Source organism: Pagrus pagrus, assembly GCF_965226575.1.
Source record: "Pagrus pagrus genome assembly, chromosome: 16".
In the NCBI taxonomy this organism is placed as follows: domain Eukaryota; kingdom Metazoa; phylum Chordata; class Actinopteri; order Spariformes; family Sparidae; genus Pagrus; species Pagrus pagrus.
Window position 1 is genome coordinate 19511260 of NC_140200.1, and position 19989 is coordinate 19531248.

The window sequence follows — 19989 nt, forward strand, 5'->3', positions numbered from 1 at the left end:
GTGTACAAACAGAATATGTGAGGCGTATTATTCCCCTGTGCATTGTGTTGGCATGCTCCAAAACAAGTTCTCCTCCATTAGCTGTCCTGCTGACAGGAAACAGCTGTAGACAAGGCTCTGGCAGTGCATGTGATTGTGCACATGGATGTATGTCAATATATATATGTGCCTGTATGTCACCAGTGAACACAACATAGTTATTAGTTCACTGCCTGTGGCAGATCAATAGGCTGAGAGAGGAGGTGGAGCACGGAGACAAAAGAGAATAAGAATGACATGAAGAGTGAGAGGAGGAGGTGATCCTCATGTCAAGTCACTTGTACTTAGCCAGAATCATAAAGTATAATTTGCCTCGAGGGGCTGTGCAATCTGTACAGCATGAGACACCCCATGTCCCTACAGCCCCCATACGGATAAGAATAAACTTCTTTTAAAAGTCCTTTAAGTGGAGTTACAGAAAAAGGGAGAAAACTCAGGATGAACAGCAGAGAAGGGATCGCTCTTTCAGGATGGACAGGCATGCAGTAGATGACATTTGTAGGGAATAGATCAAGAAAATCGTGATGTATAACATTTTTTACTGACAAAAAAAATAAATAAATACCACAGCTGGAACAATTAGTCAATTAGTTGTCAACTGATAAATTAATCGCTCACTATTTGATAATCGGTTCGAGCAAATTTTCTAGAAAAAAAAGTCTAAATTCTTTCTGCTTCTTAAACGTCAATATTTTCAGGTGTCTTTACTCCTCCATGACAGTAAACTAACTGAGTATCTTTCTGTTGTGGACATAAGACATTAGAGGACGTCATCTTGGGCTTTGGGAAACACTAATCAACATTTTACACCATTTTCTGACATTTTATAGACCAAACAACTAAATGATTACTTGAGGAAAAAAAAAAATTGTTGCAGCCCTAGAAAATACAGATAAATGTAGATTGTATAACAAGTGAAGAGCATAGATCCAAGAGGATAGGTAGGACATGCCACCTGAACACAGACACTCCACTCGGGGTGATTATCAGCACTTCCCACGCAACCATTCTGTACTAAATAATCTGATCCCTGGCCTGTAGCTGTGTGACTGCGAACTCCTGAGGTGAGAGCAGCTGTGTATGTACTTAAGATCTTCCTGTTAGATTGGACTTGATGCTGGTGCCCTAGAAAAGCCATTACACCTTAAACACAGAGCCAGTTAGCATGGAGCTATTGTATGTCTGAAATGACTTCAGCCACTGATAACAGCGGTCGGTCAGCCTAGAAAATCCTCAGCGGTTAATCCAATTAGAGTCAACACATAGGGATCCTGAGCAGCAAATCCAATAACAGTTAACGCACAGGAATGTTTCGATGTTTAGTACTGTGAGGCACGCTTACATTTACATACCGAGTTAGAGAACAGCACCCCTCACCTGTGAAATGACTGTGATTTTGTGCTATTTTCCAAAATGTAATTTAATTACATTGACAGTTTGTGGAAATCCTCTACATTTTCACCCATATCTCCAATTTTGTCAAACAATTCAGGACAGTTCAGTTGTGGTATGTTAGGAGACAAAGGCCTATGAACATAACCTGGCTTGCTGACATGTCCGAGCTAGCTTATAGACTCTCATTCCTGTCCCACCCCACTCCTCATGATATCATGAAAGCTATTCAGGTATATGCCTTTTGGCTGTAACTGCTAGCATGATGTAAGCCTGCCCAACCGCTTAGCCTGTTTCCCTCCTTCTGCTAATAGGTTAATACACCTGTTTGGGAGGGGGCAGTCTGTCTTGAATTAAACAAACAACTTGCCTTTGTTTCCTTGTTTCTGTGTCTTGTGTCTTCAAAGTTTACCTGATACAGAAAATTCAACTCTGCCTGTGTGTTACTTTTTTTTATATCAAGACATTTTGTTGTACTGCTTAAGTGACACACTGTCTTTATAATTAAATAGTATATATTCTCGAAATCAACTGCATTGTCTGTATTACTGTATGCTAATTACACAGTGGCTAACAAAGTATTAAGACTACTCGAAATGACATTAGGGCTGCAACAAATTGTCGGTTTCCCAAAGAAACGTCAGAGATGAGTACAGAAACTAAGCCTGATCAATTTATGGGTTGATCAATATTATCGATAATATCTGGGTGTAAATTTTGTCCAGTGTGCGCCGATATGAAAACATCTTTTATGATAGAGAAAAAAATGCTTAGGGTAAATTATAACTATTAAATTCACAGTGAAATTTACTGTTTCAGAGCAGTGATGCAGTTTTGAACAATAATGTTTATTGTTAATCTTCAAAATATCCTGCATCCATTACTTATCTCATTTTTTCTCCTAAATATTGGTGTCAGCATTGGCCAAAATGATCCATTATGGGTTGGCCTCGAACTGAAGCCAGAAAATATTCACATTTAAAATCTGGACTGTGAGTATTATTTCTCTTTTTTTTTTAAGAAAAAAAAGTTTTTCAAACTGATTACAAGATTATCAAAAGAGTTTATGTCTAGTATAATTTAATAATTGACAACTAATCGGTGAATCATTGCAGCTGTAATGTCATTGGAGTGGCCGGATACCAGTGGTTAGTAGAATAATCAAATCCTCCCCACATAGAAAACGGGCAAACAAGCAAGTCACCAATCTGGTAAAGTTTTGAGAAAAAGGAAGTAGTGGTAACTGGGTCTACATATCCTCTTTCAATGCAAATTGCATGTATGTTTCTACACTATGTATTTGGCAGTTGACTATGGTACCTGTAATGACCTGCACATCTTGATACACCCAGACAGGTATAGTCATTAGTTTGGTTTGATAAGATCTCTGATTTCTGTCAGGGTGTGTGCAGACCAGGCTTGATTGACGTGTCTTTGATATGCCCATTATTGAAACTGGTAGGGCAAGAAAACGAACACCTTTGTTATTCTGATCTAGCTTCAACCTGAGCAGATGAAACCAGTAAAAACCGTGTCAGTGAAACTCTTGACTGAAAGGTAACATAAACAATCATTCATTGAGTTTTCAGTTTTGTGCAAACACTTAAATATCAGTATGTTGAGTGTTGTCTGACTTTGTTGGGATAAAAGCTGTAATTTAGATGTAAAATCTCACAGCTGCTTTTTATACATTTCCAAATTGTATAATTTTATCCAGTGCCACTTTGTTTACAGTGTTAATTCTTTGTTATTTTTTTCCATTTTCTGTCGTCGTGATCTCAACATCCTTGAACAGACCTCAGATCCGCTCCCTCTCATGTGTTGCAGTGCCCATGTGGACTTGAACAAGAGTGTTTGAGTCGATCTCTTAATGTGACATGCATATAGGAACAGTAATTAGCAGGCTCACTAGCTTTAATTAGTGGGTTTAAATGGAGGAAAGCTATCGCTGGCTGTCCTTTTGATGTGTGTGGGAGATGCTATGCAAATGAAGTGGCTTTTGTTCTGTGTTTTCGTGTCTATGTGTGTTTAAAATAAGGGCACATGTGAAGATAGAGCAGCGTTTTTGAATCTCAGGAATTAGCTACCTGTCAGGGAGGGTTACACCGATACTGAACCTCGCGAATGCATGTGTGTATGTGAGTGTGTGTTGATGTGGTGATCTGTGTGTCTTTGTACAAGTGAGAGATGCATATGGAGCACAAGGGCTGAGAGGTAACTGTGCTAATTATGCCTCCCCTTTCCCTCTCGAGCACAGTATGCCATATTCTCTAATGTATTGCAATCTAATAACCATTTGTTCTATGAAAAGCATGAAATCAGAGTCTATTCATGCAGCAGGCTCGTCAGCTTACATGATGTAACCTGCTGAAGACCATCTTTGATTGAGACGTTGTCAGTCATGCTCACAGGATGAATAGAAGAATAAATTCTTGGGAGCATCAGAGCAGCGTGTGGGTACTTAGTCCTCTTCTCTAGTGTTCTGGGTTGTTACCGTGCACCTGCACCGCACCTGTGGTCGTGTATGAACCATTTGAAATAATAATAATATTATGTTTTCAAGTTGTTCGCCTTTCTTCTGCAAAAATATTCTATGCTATTTATGGTTATTTCTTGTCAGTTTGCCCTGGCAACACACCTCTTTTCAGTGTACGCTGTTCATCATCAGTCAAATATCTGGAAATCATAATCTAAATCTGCATTAAAATGTACTCAAAATAGGTCATTACTTGCAAACAAATAATAATAATAATATTAGACAAAATGCCAATTATTAATACTTCTGCTATCGATGAGGCAATCACGGAAAATTAACTACTACTATCTACATTACACAGCTACATACACACACAATGTGGTAGTAGCTAGCCAGCTACTTGCCTACTTCTTTTTCCTTTTTCTGTTTTCTGGCGGGTGGCAACCAGTGTTAATGTGCATTACCAACACCTACTATGACAATGTGAGAATGGAAGAAATTAAAATTATTTTCAGAGACACATTATTATTTACAAGATGTTATCATAAGGCTGTCTAAATAAAAAAAAATACAGCACCACAACTTGTTAAAGAACAAATGGGCTGAATGAAATCAGCAATATGTTGACAGTTTCCTGTGTTTTTATAGCTGCACAGCCTCCTATGAATGTCTTTTTTTAAATAATAGTTGTAATATAGTGCAGCTATCAAAAACTCATTCATATTTTATTGAACCTCACTTCAGCTTCTCTCGCTCTTAACCTTGTACCTACAGTGGCTGTGAGACAGGTTGGATGGTGCAGCAGTATGATTTCCTGACTTGTTTTCTGCTTGACTGAAGCACTAAATGACTGACGCGTTGATTGACCAGTTTACAGGCTTACTCTGCTAACTTTGGCCGCACGTCGTCACACTCACTGATTGGCTCATTGACCCACTGGTTCCCTGCCTGCTGTGGTCATTTGTACCCACTTTTGACATCATTACAGTGATTGTTATTCTCAGTGAGTGTCTGTCCTCGAGTGGGCTAACTAACGGTGAGTCAGCGGCAGTCACGGAAGTAACTGTGCCACTCACTCTCACGCAAACATGCACCCTCATCCAAAACTGTGCACACACTTACATGTATTGGCTTCCAACAGGATATGTGTAGTGAGAGGGTGTATTGTACAGTAATACAATACCCCCAGGAGGGATTGTACAGGCTGTGCGTCAGCTTTACAGTCACATTGCTGAACGCTTGTGTGGTGTGGTTCACTATATTCAGGTGTTCAAAGCTAGCACTGAGGTGCATGTGGCAGTCATTCACCCCATATACAGAATACAGTGTGAGTTTATGACAATAGCAGGCTATAATTGAAGTGTGTGTGTGCAGATCTTTCGTCTGAGGGTGGAGGATAAAAGGTTTTAGCGTGTCTAATCCAGAGGCAGGTTCTAGAAAGCTCGGAGACGATGCTATATAACCTGGATTAGCGGTACAGACAAATGCGGAGCTGGAGGAGGAGCCTCGTGTGAGATTGAAATGGGTGTCTGTCTGGGTGTTAGATTGGAAACCAGTGCTCACGCTGCTATAACGCCTCCAGCCAGCACCAGATTAAAATAAGATGAAACTTCAGTGAGTCCTGCTGGGGGATTCGGGTGGTCTCAACAGCAGATAATGGGACTCAGCAGAGGAAAATGTTCCCTTTTCACAAGGAATTGAGTGATGTTTGTGTGTTGTTTTGAGCGAGTGGTGAGCAAATCAATCAGGCAGCAGTTATAATTGGCTGACAGACATTTTGAATAGGTCATTGGCCACCTGATGCACAGAATAACATCATTAAATAAACCTTCTGAGTGAGTCAATCTTTGCAGCTGCAGTGACTAACATACTACTTACGTTTTATCTAAGGAGTATTTTAATTGTGTGACATGTTAATACAATACAAGTTAATACACATTCCCAGTGCTCAAAGGGGCCTGTTGAACATGTGATTTCACTTGTACTGGATGTTGTTTCAGATTAGAACATGTCGACAGATGTTGTTCTTGTGTTATTTATTGATTTAGGTCCAGACATATTTATCATTAAATCCAGAGCTCCAGACTGCTTTTGTGATTGGATTTTGGCCTTTTTAGCTGGAACAGATCAAGTCGTGAGAATATGTGTCAATCTTAAACATGGATGTCTGATAGAGATCATCTCAGTTAATTACGTAGATATCCAGGGACATCGAATAGTCGCTTAACAATGCCAAATATGGTGATCTTAAATTAAAGGTTCAGCAGGTAATGGATGCTATAAAATTTAGAGTGATACAGGGTGGGTTTGAGTTTGAATTAAGTTTGATTGAATTAAAGGGGACTGTTGGGCCTTGGCGGAAGTATGCGCTCTACCGAGTGCCATTCTAATGGCTAATTTTCTTTGTCTTTGGGGTTTTGGAGTAATAAAACAACAAGACATTTGAGAATATCTACTTGGGCTTTGGGAAGATTTAGTTGGTAGGGTAATTTTTATCAAAATTGTGATATAGCCAGTATCAAAGCAAAGGTAAAATAAAAAAAATAAATTAAATTAAGTACCTTAGTGCTGCAGAGAAACCCTGGCCTACAAATTTTGCTCTCCAGATATAAGAAAACATGTTTTTTTTCACAAATGTCAGGCAAGTCTAACCCTAACCCTTTTTTTTTTCCCAATGAAAATGAAAACTGTGAAAATGGTCAATCCCACCAATGTTTATCATTGGGCAATCATACTATTTGTCAGAATAATCCCACTTGGACTTGTTTACCATATTGTGCAGTCTTAGTGATGGGTTTTCTGTCATTTTCTGGGAAAATGCTAACAAAAATGATGCACATGCTGTATGTGCTAGCTTACAGGGAACAAAACTGTTCGTTAAGTTGTTAAGTGATCCATATGTAGGTGTTAATTTGAAAGATATGCATGTAGACCAACTGTACAACGCTCAAGTATCGCTATTGGCTGTGAATATTTACCATCAGTTGGGCTCTTAACAAACCTAAAATTTCATGAAAATGACTTAATTGTCTTTGTAACAGCTCGAAGTTGAATGTCCTCTTTAACTCTCTTCATTTGTCGTCTTCTCCTCCTCTCTCCCCCTCCTCCTCCTCCCTGTCAGATGATGAAACATGCGTGGGACAGCTACAGGCGCTACGCCTGGGGTTCCAATGAGCTCAGGCCCGTCTCCAAACAAGGCCACTCCAGCAATCTATTTGGTGAGTGAGAGACCATACATACACACACACACACACATACGCACACACACACACACACATACACACACACAAACACACACGATTGATCTCTTGTCCCTGCTACTGGCGGCCTTGGCCTTTAGATTAGCAGCCAAATTGGCCGTCAGTTAGAGTCATCCATCTATGGATGCCTCTAAATGTCAACTTTATCATATATTTATATTCTGTTTGTGCTCTTGGCCAGTTGTTGGTGTCTGTGCTGTTAATGAGTGTTGTGACGTGAGGCATTTTACTCTGTCCATGCTTCTTTTTCCCATTTGTGATAAAACCTTAATTCTCTGTCTGCCTTTTCGCTTGTGAAAGAACACACACATAATGCTGCTAGTTGACCGCAGGGCCTTGTTACTAAATATTGCACACACATGCACTCACACACACAGTCTGTTTATGGGAATGATCTCTCTGGTCTGACTGGTTGTGCGTGTACAGCAGAAGCCAAATTAAACAGGGATAATAGCCGCATCTTTTTAAAGTCTTTTCTAATCTCCCCAGCCACACACACACACACACACACACTACATGTTGCTCCTCCTCATGTTGTCGCATTGTGTTTTCTTGGCTGAGATTGTTGGCTTAAAAGGCTGGACTCAGAGAACAGAGAAATGGCGCCAAAGTAAATATAAAGCTAAAAGGAGAGGATCCCACAGATCTGTTGTGACAGCATTTGTGCCAGTGGCAGAGGATCAGTACAACTCATTAAAACTGTAATGCTATGATCACATTTAATCTGCAATGTATTTCTACTAATTGTGGTAAAAGATAAAGGGACCAGTGGCTTTAATAGCATTTTGACTGGTTAGCCTTGTGGAGCTGACACAATTTTGCAATATAAAAAAAAGTTTAATCTTTATTGAGACAGTGTTAACAACCTGTACATTTTCGCAGGTGTTGCGTGTGTACTCTGTGTGTAGTGTTTGTACACATAATGAATATTGTAATTTATTCTGAATGATGATTGGATTAATAAGATCGGGAATTGGATTTTTAATTTGTTAAGATCTCTCTCTCTCTCTCTCTCTCTCTCTCTCTCTCTCTCTCTCTCTCTCTTGACCTAATTAAATTCTCAGTGAGAATATTTGTTTGGATATCTTGAGCTCCAGATGTGTGTGTGTGTGTGTGGCTGTGTGTGTGTGTGAAAGTTAAGAGTTGAAAGCTCTTCACTAGATAAAATGACATTCACGTGTGAAAGAGGTAACTGTGCCTTCACTGCTGATAAGACTGGCTCTTGACGCCCAAATACACTCAATTACAGTATTAGATCTTTTTTTTTTTATGTTGCACTCATTTCAAGGCTCATGTGTTTGTCAGTGAAGCCAGTAGCAGAGAAACTGTTCACATTTGATCTTCATCTTTGTAACAGCAATATATACTGTATTTCCATCAAAATGTCAAGCAAACTGCCAATAAAGAAAAGAGTTAATGTTAAATTAATGCGTCATAGTGGGAGGAAGGAGAAAATTGGAAATTATGTTTAAAGTGTTATAAATTGATTATTTTTAGCGAGGGGGTGGCGGGAAAAAAGGTCTTTACATATCACTTGCACGTTATCACCTTATTAAGTAAATATAGCCAACATGTTAGCGATCTGGATGTGTGCTTATTCACACATCCAGCAGACATGTGGTCCTGGCTAACTGGCCATTGTAACACCAATATTAACTTTCATTTTACTTATGTACTAAGGAAATTATCCAGCTCTGAAGTGGCTCAATGCTCCACTATTGAGTGGCTAGGTGCTAACTTTGTCTGGGCAGATATCATACAGCAGGGTTTTCAGTGCAATTTGGCTGCTGCAGCTGGAAACTGGGTCTGGAGACTGTTGTGAGTTGTGGACCACTTACCAAAACAAAGACCTGAAAGATGCTAAAACACTTTTGAGAGCTGAGGGAAACAACAGGATTGGGAGATAATTCTCTGTGTTCCTAACCAGACAAAATCCATTTCACCATACACAAAGTTATGTAGTGTATTGTTTATATAAAAAGAATAGATTAGTGCAGCTTTAAATGAATGTGAAGAAATAACAGTTTTGATGTTATGTCAAAGACGTCTATGTATTCTGTTTCAGAGATATCTACTGAAGTTAGCGTGCTAACCAGCTAGCACCGGGCCTTAAAAGCTCTTTGTAAAAGCTCAGTGTAAAAACCAACACTCTGGGTAGCTGCACAGCTAACTGAACTAACAAGCTAACAGTAGCTACAGTCTACAAAAATAATAGAGTTAGTTGCAGTCAGCTACTCTAGCTTGCTGGGAGTCTTGAGTTCAGCGGGTGGCCAATATTTACATATTGCACCTTTTTAAGGAACATTTAATAGTGAAAGAAAACCTCATAAACGCACGCAGTCACCCCTTGCTGGTCATTAAAAATAAAGCAGGTTTGATTCACTTCTGGATTGGCTTGATTTTTTTTCCACTATTCATACAGCCAGTGGCACCAACTAATAACCACAACTACCTTCAACATGGTACAGACATGAGGAACATAATGTCACCTGTCCCTCACCAGCTACTCGAGTCAAGTGTTGCATCAAATAGCTTGAGTGTATGTTGTGTAATTTGATTTCTGTAGTTGACCTCCAAGCCCTGTGATTGGCTCTGGTTGATGGAGTTTTCTGTGCAGTTGTGTATTATTTATTCAGTGAATAATGAATGGAAGTTGTGACTGAGTAAGTTTTCTGTCCGATTAAAGCAGTCTCACATTAGTCCTTCATCCATTTTTACCTTGGAATCTTCACTACATAAAACCACAGAGAGCAGATTTCATAACGTAGAGTTATTTTTGAACATCGTATCTCTGGGCTGTTTCTGTATCTTACATCATTAGTAGAACAGCATTATTTGTGTCAAGGTACTTGAGCTGAGATGTTGATTTCTGGGTTGCTTCTCACATGTTTCTGTAACACTATCAAATTACACAAGTGACAGGTTGACAGCACTTTGAACATATATACAGTATGTAGGGTGTTACAAAGAGGGTTTGAAGCCACTTATTGGGTCAAGACTGTTTTTTTTTCCAGTGAGCGCACAAAGATGACTCTTATGATGTTTAGCCTGCTTTTTGTCTGTCTACATCAAGTTCTTACTGAGAGATGCATTTAAGCTTTTGCGTCACAAAAGGGTCATAAAGCCACTGTTCTTCTGGAAACATTTAGACAAGATAATATATTTTGGTTTATTTTTGGCCTGCATGATATGAAGAATAGACCGTCAGTTTAGTTGAACTATTGATTAGTGGACTGAAAGAAACTTAATATCCAATTATTGGAGATGGATGACAAAGCAAAAATGTTAAACATTTGTTGGTTTCAGTCTGTGGGTTTTGGACTATTGGTTGGATAAGAGAAGCAGTTTGAAGCTGTTACTTTGTGCCCTGGGAAACTGATGAAGATTTAAAAAAAACATTGACATTGTATGAATCAATTATGAAAATAATCAGCAGAATAATCAATAATGAGCTTTTAAGCACTTCTTAACCCAGGCCAGGTGCACCCTATTGAGCAATTAAGATGTAGCACACCTGATATATGAGGGTAGCTGACCGCTAGCTGGAGCTTCATCTGATTTGCCAAATGGTGACAGTGCATGGCTCATGTATCCAGGGCTCCATATGATAACTTTTCGTTTCAGTCAGTGTTTTGGAAGGTTTTCAGCGCTCATGTTCGTATCTCAACGACGATGACAATGTGATTCATCTTTCAGCACTGGTATAGGTTTAGGGGAATACATTTTATGAGATGGGACAGCTGTTTTAAAAAATCTGATTTCACTCTGTATGTTGGAGTAAATAAAACATAAAAACGTGTCAAATGTGCACAAATTCCCAACATGAGAGTTTGTAAAGAAGTTGTTTTCATACACGGACCTAGATTGAAACACATAACTCAGTCATAGATAACAGTCTTTCCCCAGGGGAACATGCCAAAACCCCCACTAAGTCTGTTCCATTATACAGTGTGGAAGATTTACAGGCTCATTTTTAATGATTGCCTTCTTATGTTTAATGAGGAAATTCAATCAGCTTTGTGTAAATTCCATCCACTGTTTCATTACCGGAATTTATCATACGTAAATGAAGGAAGCGAGGGGAAGGCAGCTGTGTGAATACTAATTGTTAGATTAGCCTGTTCAACTCCCTGTGTTAGTCTTTCTCTGTGTTTCTCTCTCTCTATCCATCCCTCAAGTCTGTGCTAAAGAAAAGTAAATAGGTTTTAGTCGGCTGCTCCAGCAGACCCACTTCCATCAGTAAATAAGACAGCTCTGCCCCAGGGCCTTGTCACAGCCGTTTCCAACTCCTATAGAACATGATGTATGACGATAATATTAGCCTGACCTGGAAAATTATGCAATGAACTCACTTTCCATACCTGAGGCTATTTCCCTGATATGCAGTTACCTTAGGGTTGCGGGTTCAAACTAGCCAGGAGAGTTGGAACATTAAAAACTTTACTAACTTTAATAACAAGGTCCATAATGTCCTTTCAAATCATAAATCAAATGAGCATGATACGCATTACCATACCTACTCCATGCTCTCCGTAAGGAAACATTGAAAGCAGTGGCTCTTAAGCTTCTGTCAAGAACCCCTAAAACTATACCTACAAAATAAGTTGCATCTTTTTTTAAATAAGCAAAATATTCATCTACCTGGTGTTGCAAAACCTTTCAGATTTAGAAATTGTCATAGAAATGTTCAATAGATGTTAGGGCTGCAACTACAGCCTACATTTTCTGGGCTTAAACTGAAATAAGGAAGTGAAAAATTCATAATATCAATATATCGGCCAGTACACAGATTTTTTTAAATGATCCTTCTAATGTGGTTATCAAACACCTGTGACAAATATACAGTATGTAACAGAGGCAGGATATTTTACTGTTTAACAATAAACTTTATTGTCCAAATCAGGGCACTGAAAACCTAAACTTCACTGTGAATTCAATAATTATAAATTACCCTGAGCATCCTTTTCTGTATTATAATCTCTTATAGAAGTAAAAGAGTTTTCATATAGATGCATTTCAGACAATATAAACACTGATATATCTGTGATCAGCCAATATCGCGTGATAATATCAGAAAACAAATATATCAGTTGGGCTCTTATGATCATTTTCATTTTCGCTAAATCTTGTGATTATTTTTTTTAACTAATCAGTGGAGTTGGTCTCAAAAATATCATAATAAATAAATTAATGCCCATCACAGTTTCCTGAAACCCAAGTTGACAATATCAGGTTATTATAACTCAAAACAAAGCAAAGCAGTAAATCCTCAAAAAGGAAAAGCTGGAACAAAGGACTGTTTGCCAATTATCTGTTGATCAACGAAACAAAGACATAAGTAGCGTGGGATCATAGAAGGTGTTTTCATTGTTACACAACAGCCATTGCTAATGAAAATCTATCTATCCTCATGGACGAGGTATTGTATTCAAGTCTTATTCATGTTACGTTTAGTAACACTCTCCAGCCCTCTTCCTCACTGGTGTATCATCTGATGTTTTCCCGGAAGTTTTTGCCAAATTAAATAGTGTCGCTTTGAATAAACTAGATTCCTTTGTGTTTGAACATTGTTGAAAACATTTGGGATAGTGTAAGTAAAAAACAAAAATTATTACAAAGTTTTTAACATTTTAATGTTAATATTCCAAAAATTGTAAATTTTATAATACCCTTTTGTAGCTAACCCAACTAATAACAACTATGTATACCAACGGCAACAGCTGAGGCCAAATTTTAAGGATATAAAAACAGGAATAAGGATCAGAAAATGTTCAGGAACTGGTTTTTTTTTTCAGCTGAATGTTTCCTGACTAGAGACTGAAAAATGGATTTTCAAACAATCTTCTTTAAAGCCTGGATAGCTCATATCTGTTCTCTTTAGAGCTGCTGAATGGAAGAAGACTGCAGATGTGATGGATGCTTTTCGAAGGAGGTTGAATCTGTCCCCTGAAGGAGCACTCCTTGGTCTCAGCTGTGCTGTCAGCTGTTTGCTTCTCTAGTGTGTTTGACTTCATAATATTGAACCAATTCAGGGCGGTTTTAATGTACTGTAATGTTTACCACATTTTTGGGACAATTTTCAGCCACTAAATACTTAAAGACTCTCATTGCTAAACTCCAGTTTCTGTCTGACAAACATTACCAGGACTTACTAATCATGTCAGCCTTCAGATGATTAATAGGAGCTCTGGATTTGTTCATGAACCCTGATTTATTTTACAATCATTTCATTAGTTTTTTTTTATGAAATGTCTGAAAATAATGAAAAATGTCCCTCACAGTTTCCATGAGTCCAAGTTGGTGTCTCAAAATTTTGTTTTGCCGATCATCGGTGCAAAACCAACAAAAATTTTAAGCAATAACATACATATTCTGTCGATCAGCACATTAAATAATCAACTAATGATTTCAGTTCCTCTCTCTCTTCTGTTCATTCATCATAGATGCAATATTCATAAATTTATATCCATGCACCTGAGTATTGCTGGGCTCACGACGAAAGAGCTGACTTTTTCCCAGGATGGGAATTTACCAGCAACCATAGATCTTCTCAAAATGTTGGCAGGCAACTATGTTTCTCTTTTCCTACAATTTGGGTATGCTTTATCAAACAGAATTACAAAATGTGTTTTTTTTTTTGTAACCCAAACACTTATATAGCAAAGAGCCAGAGATGATGAGCAAGAAACAGTCCGTTTCAGTGACTGTCGGTGTCCAGTTTTATATCTCTGGCCTTGTCTTTTCTTTCTATTCATGTAAGCCAAACAGTTGCTCAAAACAGTGAATCGTGTGTTTAAATAAAGTGTCAGAGGGAAGAAGTACAGGTTGTGTTTGTCTTCAGGAAATTGTTTTAAAGGTCAAGATGCTGATGTGATGACTCCGGATGTTTAACAGCTTGTTTATAATGGCCTGCTGATGAGAGACACCGGTTGAAACTAACACAAAGAGCATTTCAGTACAGAGGAGCAACTGATCACATCTTGAAATGGTACGACTGCAGCAGCAGAATCAACAAAATGATTCAGCCGCTGCAGGGATCCTCTGCTTATTGCTTTTTTGGTGAAATTACCAAATTTCCCCATTTCAATGATTAGATTTAAGGCCCTGAAAACTTATGTTCTAAATCTTTTTACAATTAACGATGGGGTCCAACATTACCATAGTATTTTCTGCCAAAGTCTCAGCAGTTGTTCTTATTGCACGACAGATTTATGTAGTTGTTTTTCTTCTCGCTCTTCTTACTAGTTTGAAGGACAAATGGTGATGTCACATATCTGTGCAGCAATCAGTATTTAGCAACATTTAAATAAATCTACATGTGATGTTAGCTGACTCATTTAAAGATTATCTGAATTGTTCTTTCTTTTATATATTTTTTTTATTGATGTGATGACCATGGCAATATACAATGATGATTTTGAAAAACAAAATCAAAGTCTCAGAGTTGCTCCTAGTTATAAAATGTATTTGTCTCCAAAAAATGGTCAAAAAATGCAACTAAATGGTCGCAGTCTGTAGATCTACTTTACCACAATGTGACATAACTTTTAAAGGAATTAAATTATATAAGCAGCATAGAAAGTTCACATGTAATAAAAATAACAGGATGATAATATATATTTTTAGGACACTCTCTACCATAACATTATATAGCACTGCAAATAATCTGACTGAAAAAGATTGATTGATTTTATACAGTGTCAGTATTGGTGACTGTTATAAGTCTGAACTACTTTAAATCAAAATGACATTCAAAAGCTGCAACATATTGTATACAAATTTAAAATGACGTGCCCTATTGCAATAGTAAGTGAATTGTAAATTGATTGGGTAACTGAATAGCAGACTGATTGCTGTTTTGTCCAACATCCAGCCTCCTGTAACAGCTTTTCATTGTTGTGCAACAATTTCGCTCACAAACAATATTTCATCCAGGTCAGTCTCCTCTAATTTGCCGTCTTGTCAATGCGGCTCTATAAATACAGTTTGTGCAGCTCACGTATGATCTGTCTAGTTATGTAGAGGCTGACTGATAGTGACATTTTGAATGCATTGTCAATATTATTGTGCAGAGTTGATCGATTAATTTGATGAATGTGTGCAATGTCGACTGTGGACGTCAGTAGCTGTATGGTTTCTCCCTGGCAGAACATCAAACCTCAATGTTTACGACCGATCCAGAAGAGAGGATTTAAAAGTGATGATGCAATGCTTGGCTCGTCCTCCTTGCCCTTAACTGCTTTCTTTGTGGTTCTAATTATGGTTGGCCCAGTACAAACTTTTGAAAGACAGTATTTCGTAAGGCAGGACTTAGCTTCAACAGAACAGCTTCCCGTCCCCGGAGAGTCTGTAGATTCAGTCTTTTTGCTAAAATTAAATACACCTAGAGGCGAAGATGGCATCCATCTCCCCTACTGTCATTTCCAATCACTCTCTTCATCCTTTAGCGCTCAACTCAGCTGTCTATAACCAGCATACTGCTATTGAGACTCACCCACAAGTGCAGGTACATCTCTGTGTCTAAATCCAGAGTGGATCACATCCTGTGGTGACATTGTAGTTTGCTGACAGAAACAGTGTACTATGCTTTTTGTGGCATCAAGGAGAAACCATAACCTGCTGGTGATAGACCCCCTAACATTAGCTGTCCTCATGAAGTCCTATCAGAAAAACCACTGAGGGTTTTTTTCCCATCCAGATCTCCCTGACCAGAATATGTTAAATATCCCCCTGGATGATGAATCATCATCTTGTTAAGTTTCTCCCGATCATCAGGAGCTCATTTGGAGCCCAGTACCAGTAAATTGTCAGCCCAGCCTTAAGCCGCACCATGACTCCCGTTAGACATTATGGGATTTAATTTAATCTCAGACCCATTATAAGACAATGAGCCAGGGGTGGAGTTTGTACCAAGGTTTTTATCTTGGAGTCCAGCTGCGTTTCATTGGCAAATGAAGAAGAGTTCTCTAACTTGTACTCTGACAACACAGAGAAGACTGTTTTCCGAACCAATGAACGCATCACTCCAATTTCAATGGATGTCAGGTGAAAGAATCTGGTACTCGCCCTTTCCTACACTGCCAGGTGGATTCTTTTCTACTCGGCTCTCTGGAAGGATTTTTCACAGCTGCAACAAACAGAATTCAAGTTTGCATCGAAGTTGGGATTGTAGTTCACTAGTGGGTTGTTTCCTCTTGAGAAGTTTTGATTCATCTTTGACTAAAATTCTAGCTATAGTTCAAATCAAAAGAAAACCATTGTAGATGAAGTATGATTGTGAAATTCAAGGGTCACAGATAATTTATCATTCTACAACACCACAAAATGCAAAATGTAGTTCCTTTATGGTACACACAAAACAAAGAAACAAAAAAATCTGTTTTTCGGTCACAGCCTGATGAAAGAAGATGCTAGTCTGGTGGTATGGCAGCGGAAACTTCTGTATTGGTTGGCATACAGCAGCTGGGCAAACAGGCTGTGGCCGGGGTGGGTAGTAGAGAATGGATACCCTGGTTCGGGGGCAAGTTTTTTTTGGTCACGTCAAGTGAATTGGTGCTTAAAGTGAAAACATAGTGTAAAAATAAGTGATATTAAGTGATTAAGTGCTGGGTGCTTTGTTGTGTACGTGAAAGTGCTTTGAATGCAGTAAAGAGGCTATTTGTTACTTTAGGCAGAAAACAGTCACGGGGGACTCTGCATGAGAGGGTAACAAACTCAGTTCTTCAGCTCACATTAGCTGCGATGGGCTGAAGTTAGGTTCTGACACAAAAACAGAACGCCTCTTCATAAATATTGGTGGTAATAAGCTGCTTTTACAGTCAACGTGTGCAGTCGTTTTTCTATTGAGGGCGAGCTGAAAAATCTATCTGTGCATCCATAAATATTGGTGTTAACCTAAAAAATGTTAATATCTTAAAACTTATTAACAATATGTAGTCGGTGAGCACAAACATAGGCTAGCATATTGGTTTTAGGCAATAACAGTTTAAAAACATATTGGTATTTGGACCAATAATAAAATGATGGCTGTTGGGAGCCCTGGTAGCCAATTGGTTAAGGCGCCAACAATGTTAATACCACAACACTGTGATATTAAAATTGTCCCAAGTTTGAATCCAGCCAAGGACCTGTGTTGGAACTAATTTCTATTTCCCCTCATTTTCTGTGGCCCATTCTCTAACACCCCAGCCCCAAGAAATAAACAAAAAAAAACAAACAAAAGAAGCTTTATTACAGTTAAGATGCACTGATACAGTGATCCATTCATTTTAATTAAACTGGTTCAAACTAGACACAGATGGTATTTAAAGACGCATTTTATACATCTTTCTCAAATTTGTTTTGGCTGCAATTACCATGAAATAATCAGCTTTTGTTGAAAGGATTCAATACGGTGCAACTCTGCCTATAGTGCATCATTACATACTTAAGGAATTCATCAGCGTCATTGTGCAACAGATGAGAAGTGTTTGCAGGTTTACCAGCAGCATGAATACAGTTTGTGTGCAGTGTGATGTGTTTTGCTGCCATGAGCTCCGACTCTTCTCACCAGAGTAGTCCATGATATATGATTTATTGACGCTGATTCATTAGACGATAAATAATAATGTGTTCTCTCCTGTTCTACTGAGATTGTATATCTCCACTCTGCTCCTCGGGGTTATCTAATTCACATTATACTTTGACAGCCTGTTCAGACTTTGGTTATTTGCTGGAAGTTGGATGGATCTGTAGCTACAGGATGTGTGAAGAAGGACAAGGCCTTTGTATCTCCTGAGACACACAGGCTTTGCTGCGGAGGTTATCTCCTTGGCCCTGCCTGCAGTGCTTTTAAAGGCTGTTGCATGAATGAATGGCAGGCTTTGCCACAGATGCTGCCAGGGTTTTGTGATGGTCTCTTTTCTTCATGTTGTTTTTCCCTCCTGTCTCCTGTGGCCTTTCCTCCACACCAGCCCTCTCAATGGCTTTTCTGCTCCTTGTCCCCTGGAGTGATGCTGCAGCTACCCGTATCACTTTCCTTTAGTGACAGTAAGAATACCCAGACAAAAGAAAAGCAGAACTGAAACCTTCCTTTATGTTTACACTTGGCCTTCAAATGCTATTTTATGTTGCATCTCCATTACATTCAGTGGTTAAAGACCTGCGGTACATCAGGTACATTTTGTGAAACATAATTGTACCTTTAAAGCCATTTTTGTATCCACTGCTCCAGCGACGGGCTTTTGTCCTCCAAACACAGTTATCAACTTTGTTGTGTGTGAGTGTAGAGGGAGATTGGGCGAGGCTGCACCAAACCTTCTGCCAGAAACTGATTTCGGTTGTTGGTTTAAATCCAGCACAGATGTCTGTTTAACTGTGGTCTATTACGCCATCAATAATTACACCATTAAATGTCTCGCAGTTGGCTCTCCACTGGTTAATGTAGACTGACTTTACGGTAGAGATGAGTCCACCATTACAGCTAATCTATCTCAATAACTCAATAACTTTTCGGCTGCTCTGTTCATCCTGTTCTCTTTTTCACCTCTTCTGTGAAAGATTAAGGGCATGAGTCTGTTTCCGTGGTTAAAGTATTAAGGGCCGACACAGGAGATAGAAGGGTTTTAGCTTAAAAGAATGAAGAAACTGAGCTGCAAGTCAGCATTGTGGCGGCATTTCTCTTTCTCTTCTCTTTATCTCCAAGTTGTAATGGAAGCAGTAATACAGCTATATTTTCTGTTTCAGTTGTTTTTGCTTTAACCGGCAACTCACAACAATCATGTGGATGCAGCAAAGAACATGATCCTCATTGCAAAAAGGGACTTTCATACTTCCAGATGGTTTTTCAGAAGAAATTCTGCAGTGTACAGTCAAGTCACGGCTAATTTTAAAATCAGAAAAACGACTCTTGGACATGCAGAGAGTTAGGCAGGTCCAGATGTCGAGGGAGAATAACAGGAGCAATGGCAGATCTCTATTGTGCTTCAGCTAAAAGACAATAAAGACCTTTAAAGATCCTAAAGATAAGGAGCCAGTCCATTGAATATATTACCTAAATAAAAAAAAACGATCTGTAAGATTTAGGGGAGATGATCCTACATTATCGTAACATTGTGATTTAAACTGCCCCTACCAGAGAGCACAAAAAAGGTAGTGTTCCCTCAGAGTTGTCGTATGACAAGAGTTGCTGGAGTTTGTGACATGTGGGACAGATAAGAAGTTTGTTGCTGCAAAATGCACTTAAGTTATGTCTCCATGTCCTCTTTATTATTTCCTTATAATAACCCGGCAAGGTAAGTGAACCCAAGACGCTCGGTTATATCGTTGGCAGTGGTGTTTGTTTTCTGCTGGCTGCTCTTGGTGGGTTTCTCTCGAGGGTAGCTCAGCTTAGCTTCCTCACTATAGTCGGCTAACTTTAAGGCTTAAGTTACAGACGCGTGCAGAGACAAAGACGCTATTAAACCTAGTGCAAGGATTTATGTAGTTGCTCGCCGGGCAGGGATGTGAGAGATGATCAGACCCCCTTCTCTGATGATGGGAGTTTAAAGTAAATTCTAAACGGTAACATCAATATACACAAATATGTGGATTAGTTGTGCAGCCCTGGTTAAAAGATAATCTCTGTTATACGTTTGCCTGTAATGTGTTATTCACTCAACTTTTTCAGGTCATAGAATGAAGTTCTTTTTTGAACAGCAGATTCAACAGTTCAAGACTCATTAACTCTAGAGTCGAGGGCAAAGATCAAAATGATATCCACTCCAGTTGGAGGATGTTGTGAGTCATAGTTGGAAAAGAAATATCCACATATCATAAGAGAATAGTAAAACTAGCTGAACTCTT

At 38.8% G+C, this 19989-nt stretch overlaps 1 protein-coding gene across 1 annotated transcript in view; it reads left to right on the forward strand.

The window, feature by feature from the left end:
• Window positions 1-19989, forward strand: part of man1a1 (mannosidase, alpha, class 1A, member 1) — a 162292-nt gene that overhangs the window by 35562 nt on the left and 106741 nt on the right. Inside the window, exon 2 of the mRNA XM_084377979.1 lies at window positions 7029-7125. Within this exon, the coding sequence (XP_084234105.1) occupies window positions 7029-7125 (97 nt within the window). The remainder of the gene's footprint in view (window positions 1-7028; window positions 7126-19989) is intronic.